Source organism: Sphaerodactylus townsendi, linkage group LG08 (assembly GCF_021028975.2).
Source record: "Sphaerodactylus townsendi isolate TG3544 linkage group LG08, MPM_Stown_v2.3, whole genome shotgun sequence".
In the NCBI taxonomy this organism is placed as follows: domain Eukaryota; kingdom Metazoa; phylum Chordata; class Lepidosauria; order Squamata; family Sphaerodactylidae; genus Sphaerodactylus; species Sphaerodactylus townsendi.
Genome location: NC_059432.1, coordinates 7,333,038 through 7,354,104, shown reverse-complemented (window position 1 = coordinate 7,354,104; position 21,067 = coordinate 7,333,038). Strand labels below are relative to the sequence as shown.

General features: G+C 47.8%; 2 protein-coding genes across 3 annotated transcripts in view; one reads left to right on the top strand and one right to left on the bottom strand.

The window, feature by feature from the left end:
• Window positions 1-10,493, top strand: part of COG3 (component of oligomeric golgi complex 3) — a 62,065-nt gene extending 51,572 nt beyond the window's left edge. The window contains exons 18-23 of one of the 2 annotated variants that reach the window (XM_048505736.1): window positions 631-719; window positions 4,449-4,583; window positions 5,896-5,971; window positions 6,678-6,805; window positions 7,795-7,893; window positions 8,214-10,493. In XM_048505736.1, coding sequence (XP_048361693.1) covers window positions 631-719; window positions 4,449-4,583; window positions 5,896-5,971; window positions 6,678-6,805; window positions 7,795-7,893; window positions 8,214-8,243 — 557 coding nt within the window. In that variant the 3' untranslated portion in view covers window positions 8,244-10,493. Of the gene's footprint in view, window positions 1-630; window positions 720-4,448; window positions 4,584-5,895; window positions 5,972-6,677; window positions 6,806-7,794; window positions 7,894-8,213 lie in introns of those variants that run through there. The other variant, XM_048505737.1, reaches the window with a different exon arrangement.
• A 2,671-nt stretch (window positions 10,494-13,164) lies between these two features.
• SORBS1 (sorbin and SH3 domain containing 1) overlaps window positions 13,165-21,067 on the bottom strand; it is a 244,631-nt gene continuing 236,728 nt past the window's right edge. The window contains exons 31-34 of the mRNA XM_048505888.1: window positions 19,207-19,266; window positions 18,255-18,445; window positions 17,147-17,259; window positions 13,165-16,927 (exon numbers count right to left, since the gene is read on the bottom strand). Coding sequence (XP_048361845.1) covers window positions 16,860-16,927; window positions 17,147-17,259; window positions 18,255-18,445; window positions 19,207-19,266 — 432 coding nt within the window. The 3' untranslated portion in view covers window positions 13,165-16,859. The remainder of the gene's footprint in view (window positions 16,928-17,146; window positions 17,260-18,254; window positions 18,446-19,206; window positions 19,267-21,067) is intronic.

The following is a 21,067-nucleotide window of genomic DNA, read 5'->3' as shown; positions in this document are numbered from 1 at the left end:
GATTACCTCAGTCCTCTGCAAGCTGTTAAAACTGTCTGGAGTATGCCTGGGGTGTTAGTTGACACTTTGGCTCCCTTCATGGCTGCCTGGCTTCTGCTGTGCCTTATCTAGGCTGAGAATCAGAACTCTGGGGTCTTCCGAAAACAGCTGGGACATCTGCTGGCTAAAAAGTCTGGTCTTTCTCTTATAAAAATGCTGTTAATCTTCATCTGTCAGGCAAAATCAACGGCATGCAAGTGTTCAGATGTTGTAGATCACATCCGAGGAGTTCTAAAACTGATTTGAATTTTTCTGAGGGAGAATCACCTTTGGCTTTCTTTTTCTTGAAAGGAAGGGGAAGGGTCATGGTTCATACCAAAGATCCTGAGCCCCTGGATCTCTGATGGAGGGATCCCTCTCTGCCAAAAAAGTTGCTGTCAGCTTGGTTAGCATGAGAGGTTGCTCTGCTATCTCTTTGGCAGAGCACTCAAAACAAGACCTGCTTCAAGGGAGGGCTCGTTTTTTGTCATGGGGGGGGGGGGAATGGCAACACGTTGAAATAATAATAATATTAAAAACAACAACAACTATTGTTATTGTTATTGTTATTATTGTGGTCTGGTCTTTAAACAAGGGGCTTTGTTTTCACAGATGCTGCCTTTAAAATCCTGAATCCCCTGACAGTGCCGCACTTTTTCAGACTTAGCAGCAGCAACGCGTTGATACAGTTCTTATTGGAGGTAACCTGAGCAATGGGCTTGGAAGACCTGTGTTTGAAACGTGGCCATTTTCAAAGGTGTCACAGAGTGGGGTACTCTTTGTCTCTCTGTATTGTCGAAGGCTTTCATGGCCGGATTCAACTGGTTGTTGTGGGTTTTCTGGGCTGTGCAGCCGTGGTCTGGTAAGTCTTGTTCCTAACGTTTCACCTGCATCTGTGGCTGGCATCTTCAGAGGTGTATCACAGAGGTGTTATGAGACACAGACATCTGTGCATCTCTGTGGTACACCTCTGAAGATGCCAGAGGCTGAATACTAGACGCAGAGTGAGATATGGTGAAGCTCGCTCTCTGTCTGACCTACGGCCTGTCCCAAAGAATGCAGGTAGTGGGACAGGGATTAATTACTCTGCTCCTAGGCTGCTGTTGATTAACGCGAGGTCGATTAATAACAAATATGCTACTCTCCGAGAATATCTCGGAGATCAAGCTGCTGACCTCGTGTGTGTCACGGAGACCTGGGTGAGAGAGGGCGAAACGGTTGCCCTCAACAATCTCACTCCAGGGGGTACCGTGGCAGTCCAGCAGCCTCGGACACAAGGCCGGGGTGGCGCATGGCGACATGCTCATCCGAGATAATAACTCTTATCGCTCTTCTGGTGGACGCCCCTGTCCTCGTGATTGATGGCATGGAGTGTCTAGGGCCTCTCATTGGGATTCGCTACCAAGCAGGAAGCTGGCTATCCTGCTAGGTGTACCGGGTCACCTAGCGCACCGGGCGGATACAACGCCCTGTCACGCTGCATGGAGGTCGCTCTCTGAGTGGCTTCTGGAGCACCCTCGCTTAATTGTGTTGGGTGACTTCAACGCCCATGTTGGATCTCGGCCTCCTCGCCAGTGCGGCCGCTTGATCTAGTGCGTCATCTATGGCTTAACGCTAGGCCCCTCTCTATAAATACTGGTGTCCCTACTCATCAAGGGGAGGCCACACTCTGGACTCTTAGCTCTTCTCAGCAGGTGTGCATGTGGTCTTATCCTCTGTAGAAAGAGTGCCGTGGTCTGGAATTACACTATGTCCTGAAGGCTCGGATTGATGCTCCTATGCCCCCCCCCGGCTTCTAGGTGGTGACGGCATATTTTAGCTCCGCCTCGCTGAGACTAATACCGGAACCAGAACGGTTCCAAAATGCCTCTACGGGAACTCCCGCCCTTCACTGGCGCTTACTCTAGATGAGCTGGTAGAGAGCTGGGACACCAGGCTCTCTGAAGCTCAAGCCGACGGTATCGCCTGTTGGCCAAAGCTGCCCATCTCCGTACCACATCAACCTGGCTCCTTGGTATACCGAGGAGCTGAGGAAGATGAAAAGGGAACTGAGGACGGCTTGAGCTGTAGGGTGGGCGGCGGGTACTTGACGAAAATGGTCAAGACACTCATATCGCATCGCTATGGCGAAGTCCCCTATGAGAGTGCTTAGCCACAGGGAGACGAAGCGGGAATATTTTGCTTCCGGCTATTGAATCTGCTAGTTCGCGCCCAGCACAATTGTTTCATGTAATTGACGTGCTGACGACTTAATTCTCTTCGATAGGTCCAAAAGAGACTGGATTTGGCATTAGGCTGTGAGGCTTTTAAGCGAACTACTATCACACACAAAGTCCTGGACCCTCCGCCAATCCTCCTCTCCCTGGTGGAACTATAGAGGCCCCTGGGCCGTGTTTGGGTCCTTTCTTGGACCACTTTCAGCATTACTTGGACCCAACGAATGTTGACAGGGATCCTGATGCTGTAACGATCTTACTTCCACTCTGGTCCTTTTGACCCGTGTTCTTCCTGGTTGGTGAAAGCCGCAGGGAGGGGAGCTTCTAGGAGCCACCTGTTGGATATAGTAGCTAACTGCTCCCTTGAGCAAGGAGTTTTCCCTGGTCGGCTTGGGAAGAGGCAGTGGTCCGCCCTGGCCTCCTAAAAGACCGGCGATTTAGATCCTGGAGATCTGGCCAACAACCGCTTCTATAGCTCTTCCATTTGGTACTCATTCTTGGGCAAGCGTAATTGAGCCGAGCCGGGTGGCGGCTCAGCTTCCAGCTGCATTCCTGGATGACACAAACGTATTCTGGATCCCTTCCAGTCTGGCTTCTGCGCCTGGTCATGGACTGAGACGGTGCTGGTCACTGCTGTGGGACTCGCATCTCCGACTACGCTAATTCTTCTGGACAGAGGCGGTTCGGCGCTGTTGGTGTTAAGTTAGGATCTCACCGCGAGCGCTCAATATGGTAGACCACGACCTTTTGGTCCAATCAATTTCGCTGGTATCGGGTTCTTTGCAGATTCAGCTCTTAAATTGGCTGGGATTCTCTGCCCTTCCGGAAGATCGGGATTACAGCAGGTGGCATCGGGGTGAGATCTCCTGCCGCCAGCCCCCATTATGTGTGGGGTGCCGCAAAGGGAGCGACATATTCTCCCCGCATGCTTTTTAATATCTACATGCACCCCCTGGCGAAGTCTAGTTCGGAGTTTTGGCCGCCGCAGTGTCACTCAATATCGCCTGATGACACTCCAGCTCTTTGTCTTCACAATGGAGGGCAGCCCGGACTCGCCCTGATGCTCTCCAGCCGTCTTGATGCTGTGGCTGGCTGGCTTGAGTGCAAGCTCGGCTGGAAGTTGAATCCCACTAAGACGGAGGTCCTGTGGTTGGGCCGGGGAGGTCCGGTGGCCTTTCGCCTGCTCTACCCTTTCCTTGGCGGTAGACGTTAAAATTCAACTGTCCGGGCCTGAAGAGCCTGGGGTGACTCTGGATCCATCTTTTATCATTATGGTCCAGGGTCACCCAGACAGCTCCAGGCAGCTTTTACCATCTGCGGCAGGCAACGCAACTGGCCCCTGTGATCTTTCCCGTTGCTCTGATCTGGCTTTCACTGTGATCCATATGCCATCGGGTCACCCTTCTAGATTAGACTACTGTAACTCGGCTTCTACGCCTGGCTTACCTTTGGCCATGATCCGAAACTGAAACTTCTGGTACAGAATCGCGGCAGCCAGGATCTCCTCTTCCGGAGCAACAGCAAGGGACCGGATTACCCGGGTCCTATGTACTCAACTGGCACTGGCTGGCCGCATCGAAAATCGGGTCATGTTTAAAGTTTTGGTTTTGACCTTTAAAGCCATTCCAGCTGCCTTGGCCCTGCATATCTAAGAGGACCGCTCTCTCCTATATCGCTTCTCTAGGCCCTCTCCGCTTCATCGGAGGCGGACTCTACTGGTGATCCCTGGCCCTCCTAAGGCGATCCGCCAGCTGGCCTCCCACAAGGGCACAGGGCTTTTACGGCTCTGGCCCCCTACCTGGTGGAACAGGGTTTCCAGGGTGAGATCAGGGTCTCCAAGTGGATTTACAAAGCTTCCGTGAGGGCCTGTAAAACGGACCTGTTCCGGGCTTGTGGCATTTGGCCAGCCAGGATGATATCATCAACTGCAAATAAAAGCAAACATCTGGCTCTCCCCGTGGGTTCATAAAAGGTGGGGAATAGAATAGTTGAAGCCATCTTTGTAGTCTAATTCTTATGTATTTTAATTCAATTTTATATATATGATGTTTTAACTTTTTATTTTGTTGGAAACCGCCCTGAGCCTTCGGGGAGGGCGGTATACAAATACAATAAATAAATAAATAAATAAAATAAACATTAAGAACAAGATCTACTAGACCATGGCCACACAGCTTGGAAAACCCACAACAACTCTTTGTCTCTCTGTTTAAGGGCACACCGGAGATCAGGGAACATTATATTGATTCTAAGAAGGATGTGGATCGGCACTTGAAATCCGCCTGTGAGCAGTTCATTCAGCAGCAGACAAAGCAGTTTGTAGATCCGCTGGAGGAATTCCTGGCAAAGGTACTGGGATATTGTGGATTCACTGTGGGCATCTTAGACTGTGAGCTAGTTGGTCCTTAGGCAGAACTGGCACATAATGAGAACGAGAGAGACTCCTTGAATGAAACCAGTCTGGAGGCCAAAAGCTGCCTGAAATTGAGGCTGACCACTGAGCTCATCTAACCCGGCACCTTCTCCTGTGACTGGCGGCAGCAGCCCAGCATCTCCGACTGAGATCTTTTCACTGGAGACACCAGGGATTGGCCTGGAACTTTCTGCATCCCATGTAGGTGCTATACCAGTGAGCTGTTGCCCTCTGCTAGCAAACAAGAGTTGCTTTGAAAAGCTGCCGTAGAGGATGTGGTGCTTATCCTTTCTGCTGTAAGCATTGGCTAACTATGCGTTGGCAGGCTGTGCTGTCATTGCTTGCTGTTGGTGCTCGGAGGTCTTTCTGCAGTGCCCACGTTTGCTCTGCAGTGTTGCTTTGGCAGGGAGGGTTGTAGTGAGCTGAACAATGAATGGGCAGGAAGCAAAGTTGACATCCAATTTATAAAAATATAATATTTACTAAAACAAAAATACCATGTGATATAAAGCACTGTGAACTACTTGTATTATACTGAACCAGTATTAAAACTTCAGAAAGATACTGCCATCTACTTTAAAGAAAACTTACCCACACCTGGATTTGAACTTATGTCCTCCTAGAATTGCTGTATTCAGTCTACAGATACATCCAAGTGCCTTTTGTAGCAGCAAAGCCTCAAAATCATTTATTGACATGGGGGTTGCACCGTTAATAGCCAAATAAAGCTGTATGAATTCAGAGGTACAAGTAAATTGCATCATCTAATTATTAATTTGTATTAAACAGTGAAGGTCATCTTTACTCTAATTTTGCCACTTTGTAGTAGCCCAGTGGAAGCCACAAGGTCTCTGGCTTAAATCTTGCCTCCTTGACGAGCTTGACTTTGGAAAAGGTTCCATTCTCTTCGATTTCTGGGTCATCATCTTCAGTATGGAGATCATACTGGCCTACCAAACAGGGTGGGTGTAGGGATTTCCAGGCATCTGAAGTGTCTTGAACTCTTAAAAATTCTCTGCACCCACTACTCAGACTGTGTGATTCTGGCCGTTGTTTTACAGGCCATCTTAATACTTCCACTGTTCTGTACCTCTGATTGTTTTTCAGATCTCTACAAATCAAATCTTATCCATTGTCTGTTGTCCGTCCCACCCTGTTAATTGTATTGATTTACTGTGCATAATTAGCCTTGAGTGCCAGTGAGACTATAAAGAACTTACATAAGTTAACTCTCTTTCACTGTTTTAGGTTTCTGCTTTGAAGACAATGGCTAAAGAAGGGGGCCCAACGTACAACCTCCTGCAGCAGCCATGGACACAGCCAGGTGATCTTCTCTGCCTGCCGCTGACATCCTGTCGCTCATCCTAGATCTCCCTGGCTTTGGGGAGACAAAGTACATGTGGGGTGTGTGTGTGTGCGTGCACTAGACTGAAGGCTGTTTTGTGTTGGGATTTAATTGTGAATGCTTGGTTTAACTCAGTGGCATCCAAATCCAAAGGATGTCATTCTGTTCAGTTTTATCTTAGAATGTCTTTTATGTGTATGCAGAATGAACAGGTAACAGGTGGAATGCAACCTGTGCTCCATGATCTTGTGGAGGAGAGGAAACTAACTTTGAGGAGACTGTGGTAGCTTCATGCCCAGAGCTTAGCAAGAAGGGAAAAGTTGGGGTGCTGTGTGGTTTCCGGGCTGTATGACCGGAATTCTTAGCAGCATTCTCTCTGACCGCTCTCATTTGCATCTGTGGCTGGCATCTTCAGAGGATCTGAAGGGAAAAGTTGTTAGGAATTTTGGGTTGGATCCTGGGCACCAACCAGGGAAAACAAAGGCGGAATGAATCTTTCCCATCTTCCCCTGGCAGCCCCTAAAAGGGTGATATGGGGGGAGGGGGGGCTGCAATTCATGCAGTGTGGGTGTTGAAATGGAGAGGGGAAAGTGGGCAAAATCGCTGCCTTCAGTAGAAACACAGCTGGACAAACAGGCGGGAAGGCAATCTTGTCACTGTTTGTTTCTCTGAATTTTATTTCCAGCTAAGGTTGGTGACTTGGTGTCTTCAACCTACAGGACAATAAAAACAAAACTGCCGACAACATTACGGAGAATGTCGCTGTATTTGTCCAATAAGGACACAGAATTCATTCTGTTCAAGCCAGTCAGGGTGAGTGATTCAGGGGTATTATGCTTCACCCCCAGTATGTTACGGGATTTGAATCCAAGGAATCATTAGGGCTTCTCTCTCTTCCACTGGCCATGTGGCCTTGGATCCACTGTTAATTTCTGCTGGTGAGATGGATTTCTGCCAGTGGAGCAGGACTGCCCCACCTCCTTCCTTCCACTGCAATCCCAAGTCCCCTCCTTGGCAGGGATACTATCTGGGGGCAAATAGCAGGGGGAAATTGGCAAAACTCTCTCATTAATGGAAACCCTAATGCTCTGCTATAGTGTAATGGATAGAATCGAGGATTGTTTGTTAGCACAGGGGCCAATTTGTTGATTTCCCCAGGGATTTGTACAGGTGGCCGGGTCTGACTGGTGCTTTCTTGCTGATGGCCTTCCCTCTGCATGGGGTAAGCTTGGGCTCTTCTTACATTATTATTAGTACCCTTGTAGCATGGCTCTGGCTTTTGGCTTGGACAATACTCAACTGTGTGTTTCATTTAGAAATGCATGGCTCTAATTCGAGCTAAGGACTCCTTTCTGGTCTTATTTTGTCTATCAGAATCTGCCTATCAGCTCTCCCGATGTTCAGGGACTATTCCTATCAAGTTTCTACCAGCATGGCCAATTGGCCATGCTGACAGAGGCTGATGGGAATTGTAGTTCCTGAACATCTGGAGAGCCGCAGGTTCCCTACCCCTGGTCTACTGCCTTGAGCCGCCCCAGAGCTCTCGGGGCTTGTGGCTGACGTGGGAGATCTACCCCCAAGTGCCCCAGGGCAGAGTTTCAGATGTGCCCGTGTAACTCAGTCATGGGTTCCCAGACATAAGTCAGCACTTAGCTTGTGTTCATGTTGATTTGTGTTTATGTTGATCATGTTGATACACAAGTATAGCTTGTGTTCATGTTGATTTATAAGTGCTGACATAAGTCAGCACTTAGCTTGTGTTCATGTTGATAATGACAGAAATTCAACTTTTTCTTTATAAGAACAATATTCAGCAAGTGTTTCAGAAGCTACACAGCCTGCTGAAAGAAGAATTTAGTAATGAGGACCTCCAGATTGTTGCATGCCCTTCAGTGGATCAGGTATATAATAAAGGACTTAACTTTGTTTTAAAAAGCAAGTGGGTCTTCACATGTGCCCAAATGGGAAGCACAGTGTGAAAAGAGACTCAAGGATTGCTTAGACGGCTTTCCCCTCCCCCAATCTCTCTTCAACCACCTGACTGCATTTCAAGGTAAAGTCAGATGCAGGTCTTTGTGTTCTGGCACAGGAATGGCTGATGTTCATATGGCACGAGACAGCCAGTAAGCTTGGGTACTGGAGGGGTATAGCTTATTGAGTCGATGTTTCCTCTGAATTTTTAGGAGCCAAACAGCTGTGAAGCTGTTCCTCTCTCTTGCAGGTAAACCTCCTTTTGTCCATGACCAAATAGCTGCTCTGCAAAACCTGTCCAACCTCTGCCTCAAACAGTGAGGAAGGAAGACTTGCTGGAAGGAAGACCTCCAGACTCCCACCCACCCATTTCCACAGGAAGAGGATCTGGGGTGTGAAACACTTCCGAAGGTGCTGGCTTCAACCTCTCTGTCTGTTGTCTGCCTTCAGAATCATATATAAAATCTTATTTCTCCCCTTGCCTTTATTCTGCACCTGTTGTATACCTGTTTTTTTGGGAGTTGCATTAAAAATAGAGACCCTAAACTGCATAGACAAGGACCCAATGAAGCAAGTGCATCCTTTGGTGGCTGACCGATCCGGCTGTTGAGCCGGAGCCCTCTGAAGCACAACCCCTCGTGTGTCACTAACTTGCAGAAGAGTGAGCCTTGCGCAACTGCCCTCACAGTGAGCGTCAGAGGGGGCGGCTTCTGCATGCTTGCTGCCATATCAGCCCATCACCAGGTGGAACTTTTCCCTCTGACGCCATCACGGAGGCTGTCTGCACTCCCTCTGCATGACGCTGGTGAGGAGGCTTGAGGAGTGTTTAGACGCAGGCGTGATTCCACCCTTCATACACTTGCTTGGGAAAGGCCGCTCTTTGCTTCCGGTTGCTGAGGGCCTGCCACAGTGTTTCATGCAGTGTCCTGTCCTGATGGGTGCTGCCACCTGCTGCTTTTTTTCTGCTCTGCAAGGAATCTCTGTCTGATTTGGTGTGCACACGATGTGCAGAGAACATGGTGCAGTTTGACCAGGAAAGAAAAGGCCAGGCCAGTGCGCTTGAATGGCAGCAGCAAGGCCTGGCTGAGCTGGAAAAGTTCAGGTCCTGAACTGTTCACGTAAAAGGTGGGTGGGACTTTACAGGATTCAGCTGAGTAGAGCCGTCTGTCTGCCAGTCTGTAGGGTTTGATGGCAAAGCCAAGCCACCATTTGTTGTGAAATCCAGCACAGTGGGGCCAGCCGCTGTTACGGGAATGGCAGGGAAACAGCCCCAGTTTCCTGTGTAAGAATGTGTCTGTTATCTCCTCCCCCCCCCCCCCCCCCCCGGTGAATTGCAACATAGCCTGCACATTGGTTCAGTCCTGTGTGTCCTGGAGAGCTGTAACTTCCCAAATAAATCCATTTCAAATAAAGCCCATAGTGGCTGACACACAAGGGAGACTATTGCGCCCCCCACCCTACTGATTGGAATGTCTTGCTCTTTTCTGCATGGAAGTGCCTTGATGAAGGATGACGTTTTTGGGAATGCAAATGAAGCTCTGTTCAACTTGTTGGTTTAGAAAAAGAAGCCTTCATATTGTTTAGGGTGATCTGCAGGGTGTGGTGGGTGTGCTCTGTGATGGGGCGAGTGGTTGACGCCCTGGGCCGTGCGTGTGTCGGGAGCCAAGGATCAGAGCGACTGTTGTCTGGAAATCATCAAAATGCTGTGTTGCATTTTGGGCGGGGGTGATCTTTTGTCAGCTTGATTGAGCTTCTTTGATTGAATTTAAACACTTGTGCTGTGAAGCTTAACAAGCTTTTAAAGCTCATGAGTGCTCCAGTGGAGGGGAAAGTCAGCTGACGACGTCACAGATGGGCAGGAGTCTTGATGCCCAATGATTGAGCAATAAAAGCAAACTCCCAGTGATGCTTGGATGCAGCCAGGACTTCTGAGGGCAAAGTCCTCTTCAGTGGAATGAAAATTCCCCTGGGTGAGCTGCAGTTCCTCAGGGCATGTCAGGAGTGTCCTTTGGATTTTGCTTGTATCGCTTAAAACACCACATCCAAATCCCCCCCTTCCAAGCAGCCTGACCTGTGCTGTGGGACTGTCTGGTGCCTACAGAACCGTGAATAACATTTGAGCGAACAGAAGAGTTACGACTGCAAAGCAAATCCATATAAGTTGTGTAAAATAATGTCCGGTGGTGGGGGTGGTGGGGTGCGTGTGTATAAATGTACATTTGGCAATTTTACAGGGTTTTCCTACATGATTCTTGAATAAAGTTATGATACGTTTTAATCAAAAGTTATGTGAGGGTTGGGAATTTGGTGACAAATTTAAATAGTTAAGAAGAAAATATTTCATGGGTGATCTTTGTACAGTGCCCTTACTTAAATGCAGGCTTATTTAAGACTACAGTTTCAGATATTTACGTATGCAAACAATGTACATAATTTAAAACAGATTAATTTAATATCTTTATATTATTGACTAGAGTCCTGTTTTTAAATGTGTTTTTTTTCTTTTTCAAATAAAAACTTTGGTTTCTTACTCTGGACTGGCTGCCTTAATGCTTGTTTGAGTCATAATCTGCTGACAAGAGGGCCTGGGACGTGTTGCATCCTCAGAAGGGCGGAGGCAGAAATGTCGCAGGGTCAGGTAGACTTCTCAGCTGCAGTAGGAAAAATTCTAACATCTCACATCCTGACTAAATATGCAGTCATGAAAAAGAACTCAGTACAGGATGTTCTAAATGAAGGAAAACCCAAACCTAGGAAGGCCTGGAAACAAACCCCCCTCTATCAGCTGCTCAAGACAACTCTGTGGTTTCTGGACACTTTGTGCAGGTCTTGCTGAGAGTTTCATTGTGATGGTGGAAAGTGCAATCAAGCTGCTGCCAACTTTCAGCAAACTCTCAGGAGGTTCTGAAGACCAGCGGCAAGCAGAGGTGGTTTGCCGTTGTTTGCTGCTGGATTTCTTTTTGGTGTCATATTGAAGTATTAATCTGGACTGACCCTGCTTAACTTTTGAGGTCTAATGTAATCAGCTATACTCCGTTCAACATAAAGATTTCAGGAGATGTGTGAAGTGATCCGCCACATCTGGCTTCACCAGTCCTGGTGCCTGCCTTCCACCTGCTTCTGATTCTCTTTTTGCATTAGAAGATCTTATTTCAGTGTGGCTTCTGTCAAAATCATCATTCCCTGCACTGTAAAACACAGTTTTTCAAAGATCATTTCAATTGCCCTGGATGGCTAATAACAAGACTTTCCTTTTTGTAAAGCTGCGGCCACCATTTTGTTTCCTGCAGCAGGAGGAAGATTCTCTAACATGAAAAGAGAATCTGAACAACTTTCAGCCGTGGCAACACGCTGCTGTGACTTCCACCATAAACATAGACCGCACTTACATCTTTTATATTGAATGGAGTGTAGCCTGGGCCATCTCGGTCAATACCAGGGAAGATTCTGGAGCAGATTGTAAAAAAGACAGTCTGCCAGCACTTAGAAGGAAATACTGTGATCACAAAAAGTCAGCGTGGGTTTCTGAAAAACAATCTTATCTCTTTTTTGGTAGAGGGACTCCAAGCTTGGTAGACGAAGGGAACGCTGTAGACGTAGCATACCTTGATTTTAGTAAAGTTTTGACAAGATGCCCCATAATATTCTTGCAAGTAAGCTGGAAAGATGTGGACTAGACAGTGCCACTATTAGATGGATTTGTAATTGGTTGACTGACAGAACTCAAAGGGTGCTCATTAATGGCTCATCTTCATCCTGGAGAGAAGTGACTAGTGGGGTGCCACAGAATTCCATCCTGGGCCCAGTGCTATTCAATATTTTTATCAACAACTTGGATGCTGGAATAGAAGGCATGCTAATCAAATTTGCAGATGACACCAAATTAGGAGGGGTAGCTAATATCGAGAAGACAGAGTCAGAATTGAAAATTGGAGAGCTGGGCCAAAACAAACAAAATGAATATCAACAGAGAATAATGTAAGCTACTACACTTAGGCAGAAAAAATGAAATGCACAGATATAGGATTGGGGACACCTGGCTTGACAACAGTACATGCGAAAGGGATCTGGGAGTCTTAATAGACCACAAACTGAACACGAGTCAGCAGTGTGATGTGGCAGCCAAGAAAGCCAATGCGATTCTGAGCTGTATCAATAGGAGTATAGTATCTTGGTCTAGGGGTGTAATTGTACCTCTGTATTCTGCATTGGTTAGACCTCACCTGGAATATCGTGTACAGTTCAGGGCACCGCAATTCAAGGAGGAAATTGACGCAGCCACTTAATGTAGAGGGAGAAAAAAGCAAAGTGCTAAATAACTCTTGAGCAATTAATGAGCATTAGATAATCTCAGCAGTTCTGTGTAGGATCCTATAAAATCATTCTGAGAACCAATCTCCTTACCTACAAAATAAGTGCATAATAAAGTTACAATGATTGTGGCTGTTACTTTAGCTATAAAAAGTGTCACAAAGAATTACTCAGGTTCTCTGTGAAAGGATGTAGGTGAGATTTGTACACATATTTTGGCAGCCATTCTGAGCTTTCTAAAGTGTTCTAAGATTGAAATCTGATTAGTTTTAAAGCTCATTTAATCAATTTTGTTTGAGAAATGGTATGAGAATGAAATTTTCTTGCATGCAACCTTTTAACATTGTTAAGAGTTAACTTGTTCTTTTCTCTATTTTTATTATCGCGTCTAATACAAAGAGTTATTTCTTTTTTCAATTAATTCACTGGAAGCTACTGCTTGGTTGGCCAGTGCAAGGTTAAAGAGAACTCGCTGATGCCTGTACTATTGCCAATAAAGCTGCCCCTTATTTGTAGAGATCCTTTTGAAATGATTTGGCTGGTGAGAATAATACTTACAAAATTACTGGGATTTGGAATAATTATCACGTTACAGCAGGAGTGTTCCATGAATTCCTTTTGGCAGCCATTCCATATTATTAACTGTGTGGCACAGAACCAAATGCTCCCTCCCCACCCTCACCAAGTGCTGCACTCCCCCGACCACAGTTCGAGAGCTGCAGTTGAAAAGGTGGAGCTACTGGGAACCTGCCTTGGAAATGAGTGGGAAATGGGAGGTTCCGCATCCCTCCCCTGTAGGTTGGAGTCTCCACAAACCAGACCCAGTTAAGGGTATGGCTATCTCACCCACTTGGACTGGCATGTATTTGTACAAGAGATACACCTTTTAATTCATTTAATTCAATTTATTAACTGCCAAATAATAATCCACTGCAATGAAGAAACAAACACAAGAGTTACTTCTTGTTTGTAAATGTGTGTGTGTGTGTGTGTGTGTGTTTGAACACGCCTATGTAGTAACTAAAATGGCATCCACGTGAACTGGTTATACACAGTCAATATTGTGAAGCATTTTTGCCAAGGGTTAGTAGCGTTCTTCAATATTGTCTTTTTAGTGCCAGGTTTAAACATTGCTGCAGATAAGAATGCAAAATTAAAAGTATTTAAAACATTTCCTGCGCATGTCAGTCAAAATTAAAGACAGTTGTGACCAAGGGCTAGTAATGTTAACAGGGCTAGAGTGGAACCCGTTCTCTGCGGTAAGTGCCCCAAATGACTTAAATGTTCACTCTCCAACCTGACAAAAGAGTAGTTTGTGGCATAGCTGCAAAGGTATAAATATTCTGAGACTCAACCCCTTGCTGCTTGTGAACATACAGGGTATAACTACTTCATTTAAATAAACAGTGAAAAGTCCTTCTTTACTGCCTTTTCAATTAATTTAAATTATTTTTTTCTCTATACAAGTTCAGTACACAATTAAGTCTGTACAAAGGCAATTATACATATTTACAGTCATACTTCTGAAGCACAGTTGGATTCCTTGGCTGATGTCCAGGGAAGACACTCAGCAAAAGAGAAATCCTGCTGTTTGCAAGGGGGGTGGGGGAGATATCAAAAAGTATTGCAATCATGCTGACAGTGAGTTAATAGCTGTTATTGTGAACTGACTGTATAAAAGCAACTGCAGAAAAATAGGCATTTTATACTTATTAAATACAGCTTATGACAAAATTGCAATCTAAACTTTTGTGGTGTATTTGCTGCAAGGAGGCAGAGTCAAATGTAAACCCTTTACGTTTGTAGAGAAAGAGATTATGAAAAACAGCACTCAAGTTCTGACTTAAAAAGGAAGTTCACTTTGGAAAACCATTCAATACACACCCAAGAGACCCAGGTTTGTTGAACTTGAGAGGGTAGCCAAAAATCACGGATCAAGAACTGCCACTTCTAAATCCAACTTTTCCCCAATGGTCATTTAGCAAAATTTTGTCTGCACATATTCAACCTGCAAAGAACAGGATGACATAGGTGGTTTTTTGAAGCCCAGGCTGCACCATCAGATGTTCAGCTAGAAGTGTGGGAATTAGTGCCACAAAAAAGGGGGACGATGGTCGCACGGGGGTTTGTGGAATGCTGCTTTGCCCGTGAGTCACTTTTGGTCATTTTTACACTCTGCCCTTTGAGCAGAGGCAACAGAGGAAACAGACCCCATTATGGGTGGCTGGTGAATGCCAGGGTTGCCAGGAGTGGCATATCTGCCTAGGGACAAGGGGGGGCAAAATGGGGCTTGGGGAGGTGTGGCCCCGCCCCCAGGGGTGAGGGTGTGACCATGCCCCTGAGCCCACCCCCCCACCCTCAGTGCTTATAAAAGCAGCTCTCCGAGGCCAGGGATCGTAGTATCTTCTGGCCTGCCTGGAGGGGAGGGCATAAGGAACTGCGGGTTGCTGGCTGGAAGGGGAGGCGGAACCCCGCCCTGCCCCTAGGCATGGGGGCTGGGCAGCAGCAAGGGGGTAGAGCTCCGCCCCCAAGTGCAGGGTGGCCCCGGTATGCCTCTGGTTGGCAGGTCTGAGGTGGGAGATTCCTGAAAAGATGTGGGGGTGAAGCCTGAGGAGGGCAGGGCTGGGAGAGGGAAAAGAGCTCCGTGAGGATGTGATGCCAGAAAGTTCATCCTCCACAGCTGCCATTTTCTCCAGGGGAACTCGCCTCCGTCGTCTGGAGATCAGCTGTAATGTTGGGAGCTACCCCAGCCCCACCTGGGCGTTGGCAATCCTGTGGCATCGATGCACTTGGCACCTGCAAAAAATGCTCCACCACCAGGCATTCTGGACGAGAGGGAAAGAAAGCACTCCTATCCCAGGCACACTTCAAACTGCACGGCACTCGGTGTCCACACAGAGAAAGCACAGCCCACAGGATGGAACTCTGACAGAAGGGGCACAAGCACCATGTGCCACACATGTGTTATGCTAGGAGATTTTTTACCCAGAATGCCTAGCATTTCCACAGATGGGAAATTCGCTGTAGTCTGAAGTTTTTACTCCTCTAACATTTTCCCCGCCTCTTTGATGCCAGCCATGAAGAAATGGCTCCCTTCCCACCCGCCCCCGCAAATCTGCCCAGAGAAGAAAAAATGCTTGAACGTTCCCAACAAAGCTAGCCATAGATGCAGGCAAAACATTAGCAGCAAAAACCACCAGACCACGGTCACACAGCCCAGAAAGCCCACACTAGCCACTTGATTCTGGTCGTGAAAGCCTTCAACAACATGTTCTGTGGGTTTCTTGGATTGGCAGGAGGCCACCATGTTTTCATTCAAAGTTCCTTCTCAAGACCTGCTCTCAAGGTCACAGTTGTGTCCTCTGGACACAAGGACCCCCCCCCCCAAAACACTTGTTTTTAACCTTTCAGTGTTCACAAAGACTAGTTAAAACACAAGGAAACACCCCCTCAATAAAGCAATCCTGAAGCACTCCCTTAAAGCACAAGGTGAGAGAGCTGAATCCAGCTGCTGGTCGAAGGGGAAACTGGCCACTGAGACCGTTAATTTCGCCCTGCAGATATTTGGCAGCAGATGACAACAGATAAATGTGCAGAGCTGGCATTTGCTTATTTTTGGATTATTAATTTCTGACTTGAAGGGAAGGAAGAGGGAAGAGTAGGAGGGGCCGGGAAGGAGAGGCCGGCCGAGGGAAGAACAGGAGGCGGAAGGAAAAAGAGGCTGGGCTTCCAGAAGGCTGCCCAGCTGCTGCAGGTTCCAGATGTTTTCGTTAGAGGTTAGCTTTAAAAAGGGATGGCTGGCGAGGTTTCAAAACAGCCAACCCATCCCCTTTGCGTGTAACCATTCCACTGACATGGCGGGGGGCGGCGGGAGGAGACACACACTGCCAGTTTGTGCAGTTAGTGAAAAAGGGAATTAGCAGCAGGCCCTTTTGTACAGAACTGCTCTTCAGAACTTCTTTGCTTCTTCTCTTAAGGTGCATATCCCAAATCAGGAGTGCAAGACACATGCCGTGGGCCACCTTCGGGGCACATGTGCTTACAGTCCCAGAAAGCAGCACTGGGACAGTGCCCCCTCCCTGCCTGCAGCCACCCAGGACCCCATGGTCGCCAGGGCAACTGCAGTGCCCGGGGTCTGGCGACTGGGACCCCAACGAAGGAATCAAGGACCACCTGACCTTTGGAGGTCAAGTTCCCTACTTAGCCAGCCGCCTCTGTCTCTCACACAGGGTTCCTGATCCACATGGCCAAAATGTCTTCACTCCCCTAATGTGTTTCTCACCCTAAACTCTTCATTCTGCTGCCTTCGCCTGCTGCTCAGGGCAATAATGTGAGTCCTTGGAGGATAAAATGGATATAAAGGCAGCACTGCAAACAGCTCAATGCTCTTCTCTCTCCTGCTCAGCAACAGGCCCCGTGAACCCCCAAAGGCAGCAAGGGCTTCCCACCAGTCCCACCCTGAACCACAGAACCACATTCCACATCCACCTCTCCTCTGCTACATTCATAAATCATCCTGTTTTTTCCAAAATGTCTCTGGATTTCAGCCCCCACCCTCTCTTTCCTGGGGAAACAGCGGTGGCTTCTATAGGGACACCAGTTTCACGTAGTTGCCTGGGAAAGTGCCAAACTGTCTTGTTCGCCTGGATGTGCCTGTGGAGAAAGAAAAAGGAAGATATTCAGCAAGAGGGGCCCACAGAAGGCCCCCAAGATGGGAGGGAATCCCTGTGCCCAGGTGGCCCATGGCATGCGCTTGTTCACAGCCACTCAGCAGCAGATCCTCTCAAACACCCCCCCTTCCTCCCATGCAGGAAAGGCCAAGCCAGACTCCTTCCAGGGGTAGGAGAAGATCTGTTACAGTTCTCTGCTCACCAACAAACCAGCCATCGTCACATTTCTCCATGACATCTACGACATCCCCGTCTTTTAATTCCAGCTCATCGTCATTCTGTGGGATGTAGCTGTACAACGCTTGGTAGCTAAGCCTGAAAGGATGGCAACAGAAAGAGATGGCACCCACCACGAACACCATGTCGAACCAGCAACCCACAAGCCCTCTGACCTTCAAGCAGGGATTCCTGGATGAGCTGCAGCTGGAGTCTTAGCAGGCTCTCTCCTTCCTAGGCCACAAGGCCCACCCCACCCCGGTACTAGCTGGGCTGTGCTTTTGTATTGGGGGAGGGGACAGAAAGACAGCTCTGCGGACCACCTAAAGGAGCCTATCAGGAATGACTGGCATCAATCAGGAGGAATTCCAGATGTTCCGAGCTAGTTTGCCATTGCCTGCCTCTGCCCAGGTCTTCCTTGGTGGTCTCTCATTCAAGAAAAGTTTGGATTTATATCTCCCCTTTCTCTCCTGTAAGGAGTCTCAAAGGGGCTGACAGTCTCCTTTTCCTCCCCCCACCCCCAACAAACACCCTGTGAGGTAGGTGGGGCTGAGAGAGCTCAGAAGAACTGTGACTAGCCCAAGGTCACCCAGCTGGCGTGTGTTGTAGTGCACAAGCTAATCTGGTTCACCAGATAAGCCTCCACAGCTCAAGTGGTAGAGCGAGAAATGAAATTCAGTTCTCCAGATTAGAGTGCATCTGCTCTTAGCCACTCCACCACCCTGGCTCTCTCAAGTACTAACCAAAGTCAACCATATCAGCTTCTGAGACCTGATGAGATCTGGCTAGCTCACACTTACAAATAGGAACGTTCTAGAACTACAGCCAGTGGTGGGATTCAAATAATTTAACAACCGGTTCTGGTGCTGGGATTGAAATAATTTAACAGCTGGTTGTTTACAAGCACCATTTTATCAACCGGTTCTGCCGAAGTGGTGCGAACCGGCTGAATCCCACCACTGACTACAGCCCATATAATCTCATGATTTCTGTACCAAAAAAGATAACAGTCCACTAAGGGGCATAATAGCCACAAGCTTCTAAACACTGTTCCAGGATAATTGGGTTGGAGGGGGGGGATCCAGGAGACTTACATATCTTGCGGGGTGTGACTCCTGTCGGGGCTGGCTCCCAACGGCAGGGCTTGGGGTTGCTGAGAAATGATGAGAGATGATTTATGATCACTAAAAGGCCGCTTGAGGCCAGAGGCCAGAGGTTGAGAAATGGCACTGCAGTAATGAACTGACTTTTCAGCAATGTTTATGATCTCATTGCAAACAGTTTCCTGGGAGGTGCAAGAAAGGCACGGCCGTCCAAGGGAGGTGGGGGGGAAACCCAGAGGAGAGTCAACAGGGGGAGGAGGGGAAATAGTCAACAAGAGATGAGACAATCCAGATGCAGCACAAAAGTCCAGGAAGAGCACAGAGTTGTAGATCCCAGGACACAGTCCAGGCAGGGGAGTGAAGAAGAAATCCAGGTGGTAAGCATGGAAAAAACAGGCAAGACACAGAAGAATTTGCTGTTAAGTTCCAGGTTTTATAACACCAAGCAGAAGCAAGAGAGGTTGCAGTTAGTTAGCCAGGAGGGCCGCCTCCAAATCACAAACGTCAACCTTTCAGTCAAAATCTCAGGCATGCAATTCACCAAACAGCCCCCCCCCCCCCAGATGCTGAAGCTCATCCTCCACAAGATGTAATTTCGGCCTGTCCTTTTCCCACTGGACACGTGTTTGGGGCCTGAGAGGGGAACTTCCGCTGCCCTCCCCAGCAGGGCAGAGTTGCTCTCCAGGTCTCACGAGGAGCACCTCAAATGCAAGAAGTGCAACCAGCCAGGGGGCAGGAAAAAGGAACAAAACCGCTGAGCTCTCGGGGGTGTCTTGAGACTGTGCAGAACAGCTGACACCAGAGGAAGAGAGCAGAAGGACCACCCCTGCACCACTTGGACCTCCCAGGGCTGCGGCGTTGGATCAGACAGTGGGCCAGGGGTGCCCTACGCTGCATGGAAGGCAGGCAACAGAGACGGATCCCAGGGAAACTGTGCTCTTACCACGTAGCTCTTTTCAGACTCTGAGAGGTCGGGTCCTGGCCTCAATGAATGATGGGAAGGCTGGGTGACCACCAAAGCGCATGATAAGGGAGAGAGGTCAGCAGATGGGCCACCAAGTCAAAATTCAAACCAAAATGAACACAGCAAGAACAAAACAGGACAAAAAATGGAGAGAGGGAAGACAAACGTGGCGTGAATGACGTCACCCACCTGAGTTCAGACAACAGATATTTAAACAACAAGGGCACGGAGGACCACCAACCGTGGCACAAGGACTCTTGTGGCAGAGAGTGAGAGAAGCCATGAAAACAGGGGTCGAGAAGTAGAGAACTTTGCGGGGTGGAGAGGTGATGGATCAGCAACATGGTTCCAAACAGATAACCGACAATGCTATGAGGCAATTCTGGCGGAAAGATGCAATCAACACAGTCACAGTGGCTTGAAGGGGAATTGCCAGGAGACACGGGAATTAGAGTAACACATGCAACCAACAAGGAGGGCAAGAATGCATCTTCCATGGATTTTTGGGATGGATCCAACTGTCTTTACTCATATAGCACATGTTGTTTATTCTCCTGAACAGAGTTGGCCTCACTGTTGCCTCACTCAGGGAACTGAGAGAGTTGGAAGGGAAACCAGATGCCAGATCTCTTAACCTGTGTGCTCCAAAATGCCAGCCTCACTTCCAGTCTCTTCCGCTCCAAGACACGGACAAAGATTTGTTAGGGGAGACCTTGTGCTGTGAGAACGGGGCAACTGAAACTCCACCACGCCCGCATGGAAAGAGGACGGACCCCTGCTCAGTGGCAGCAGGGTTGCTGACAGGACACATTTCCTGGGGCCCAAGTCAGCTTGAGGGTCCAGGGAAGCAGGATTCTCCTGGCCTCCAGCGGGTGGCTTCCCTGCCCGGGCCGTCCTGCGCTGCAGCTTCCGAGGGCGTGGGCACCGCAGAGCAGAGCAAATGGAAGCCAACTCTCTGCTGCTGTTTTGCAGCACATTTTGAGCAAGATCTCTATGGTTGCAAAGCTGCTAGGCTGAGGGAAACATCTGCCTCTCAAGAGAACCTGGCGTGCCTTCAAGTCTCCCTCCCCCTCCATCTAATTCTTCTGTGTTTGTTCCCTGCTCCCCCTTCAGACCTCATTGGGTAGTTCCAACATACCTAACAGAAGAAAACACCTGTTCATATTATGAACAGGAGGAGGGGGGAGTTACGGTAATATTTTCTGAGAATATATCAAAGTGGTGAAATGGTTATTTCTCCCCCCCCCCCACACACACACACTTTCTATACATTGTGATCTGTATGAATACACATTAGAGGTTATAAACGTGGAATAGTGGATTCCTTAGTTATATCAAAGAAAAATCCAGCTTAAATATGTGACTATGCTTTGTGTTTCAGGTTATAAAATCTTGTTTTTGACCTAGTTTAAGCACATGCAAAGTTTCAGATTAGTAGTGGAAACTACAAGTATATTCTATATTGACAGGCACATGTGTGAAAGTATAAAATTACAAAATAAGACACAAAACTAAAGAAAGAAATATTCAGTGAAACAGGCTGTGCGAGTTGAGAAGATGATACGGAGAATCCTCAGGAGTCATGGAAAGAGAACAGCGGAGAACCTTGAGGAACAAAGGAGGGCTTTTTGGGCAGGAACAACATATTTGAAAAGAGGCGCCCACGGCTGCCCTCGGCTTCTCTTACCCAACTATGGATACTTCTATAGTTCTCTCTGCTTGATAAATACAGAGGCTTGTAAACTACTGAATTATTCTTTCATCCTCTTGTCATTACCTAATGAATCATGATTATTCACAGTCATAAAGCCAAAGTGTTTTGTTTGTTACGATGTTCATT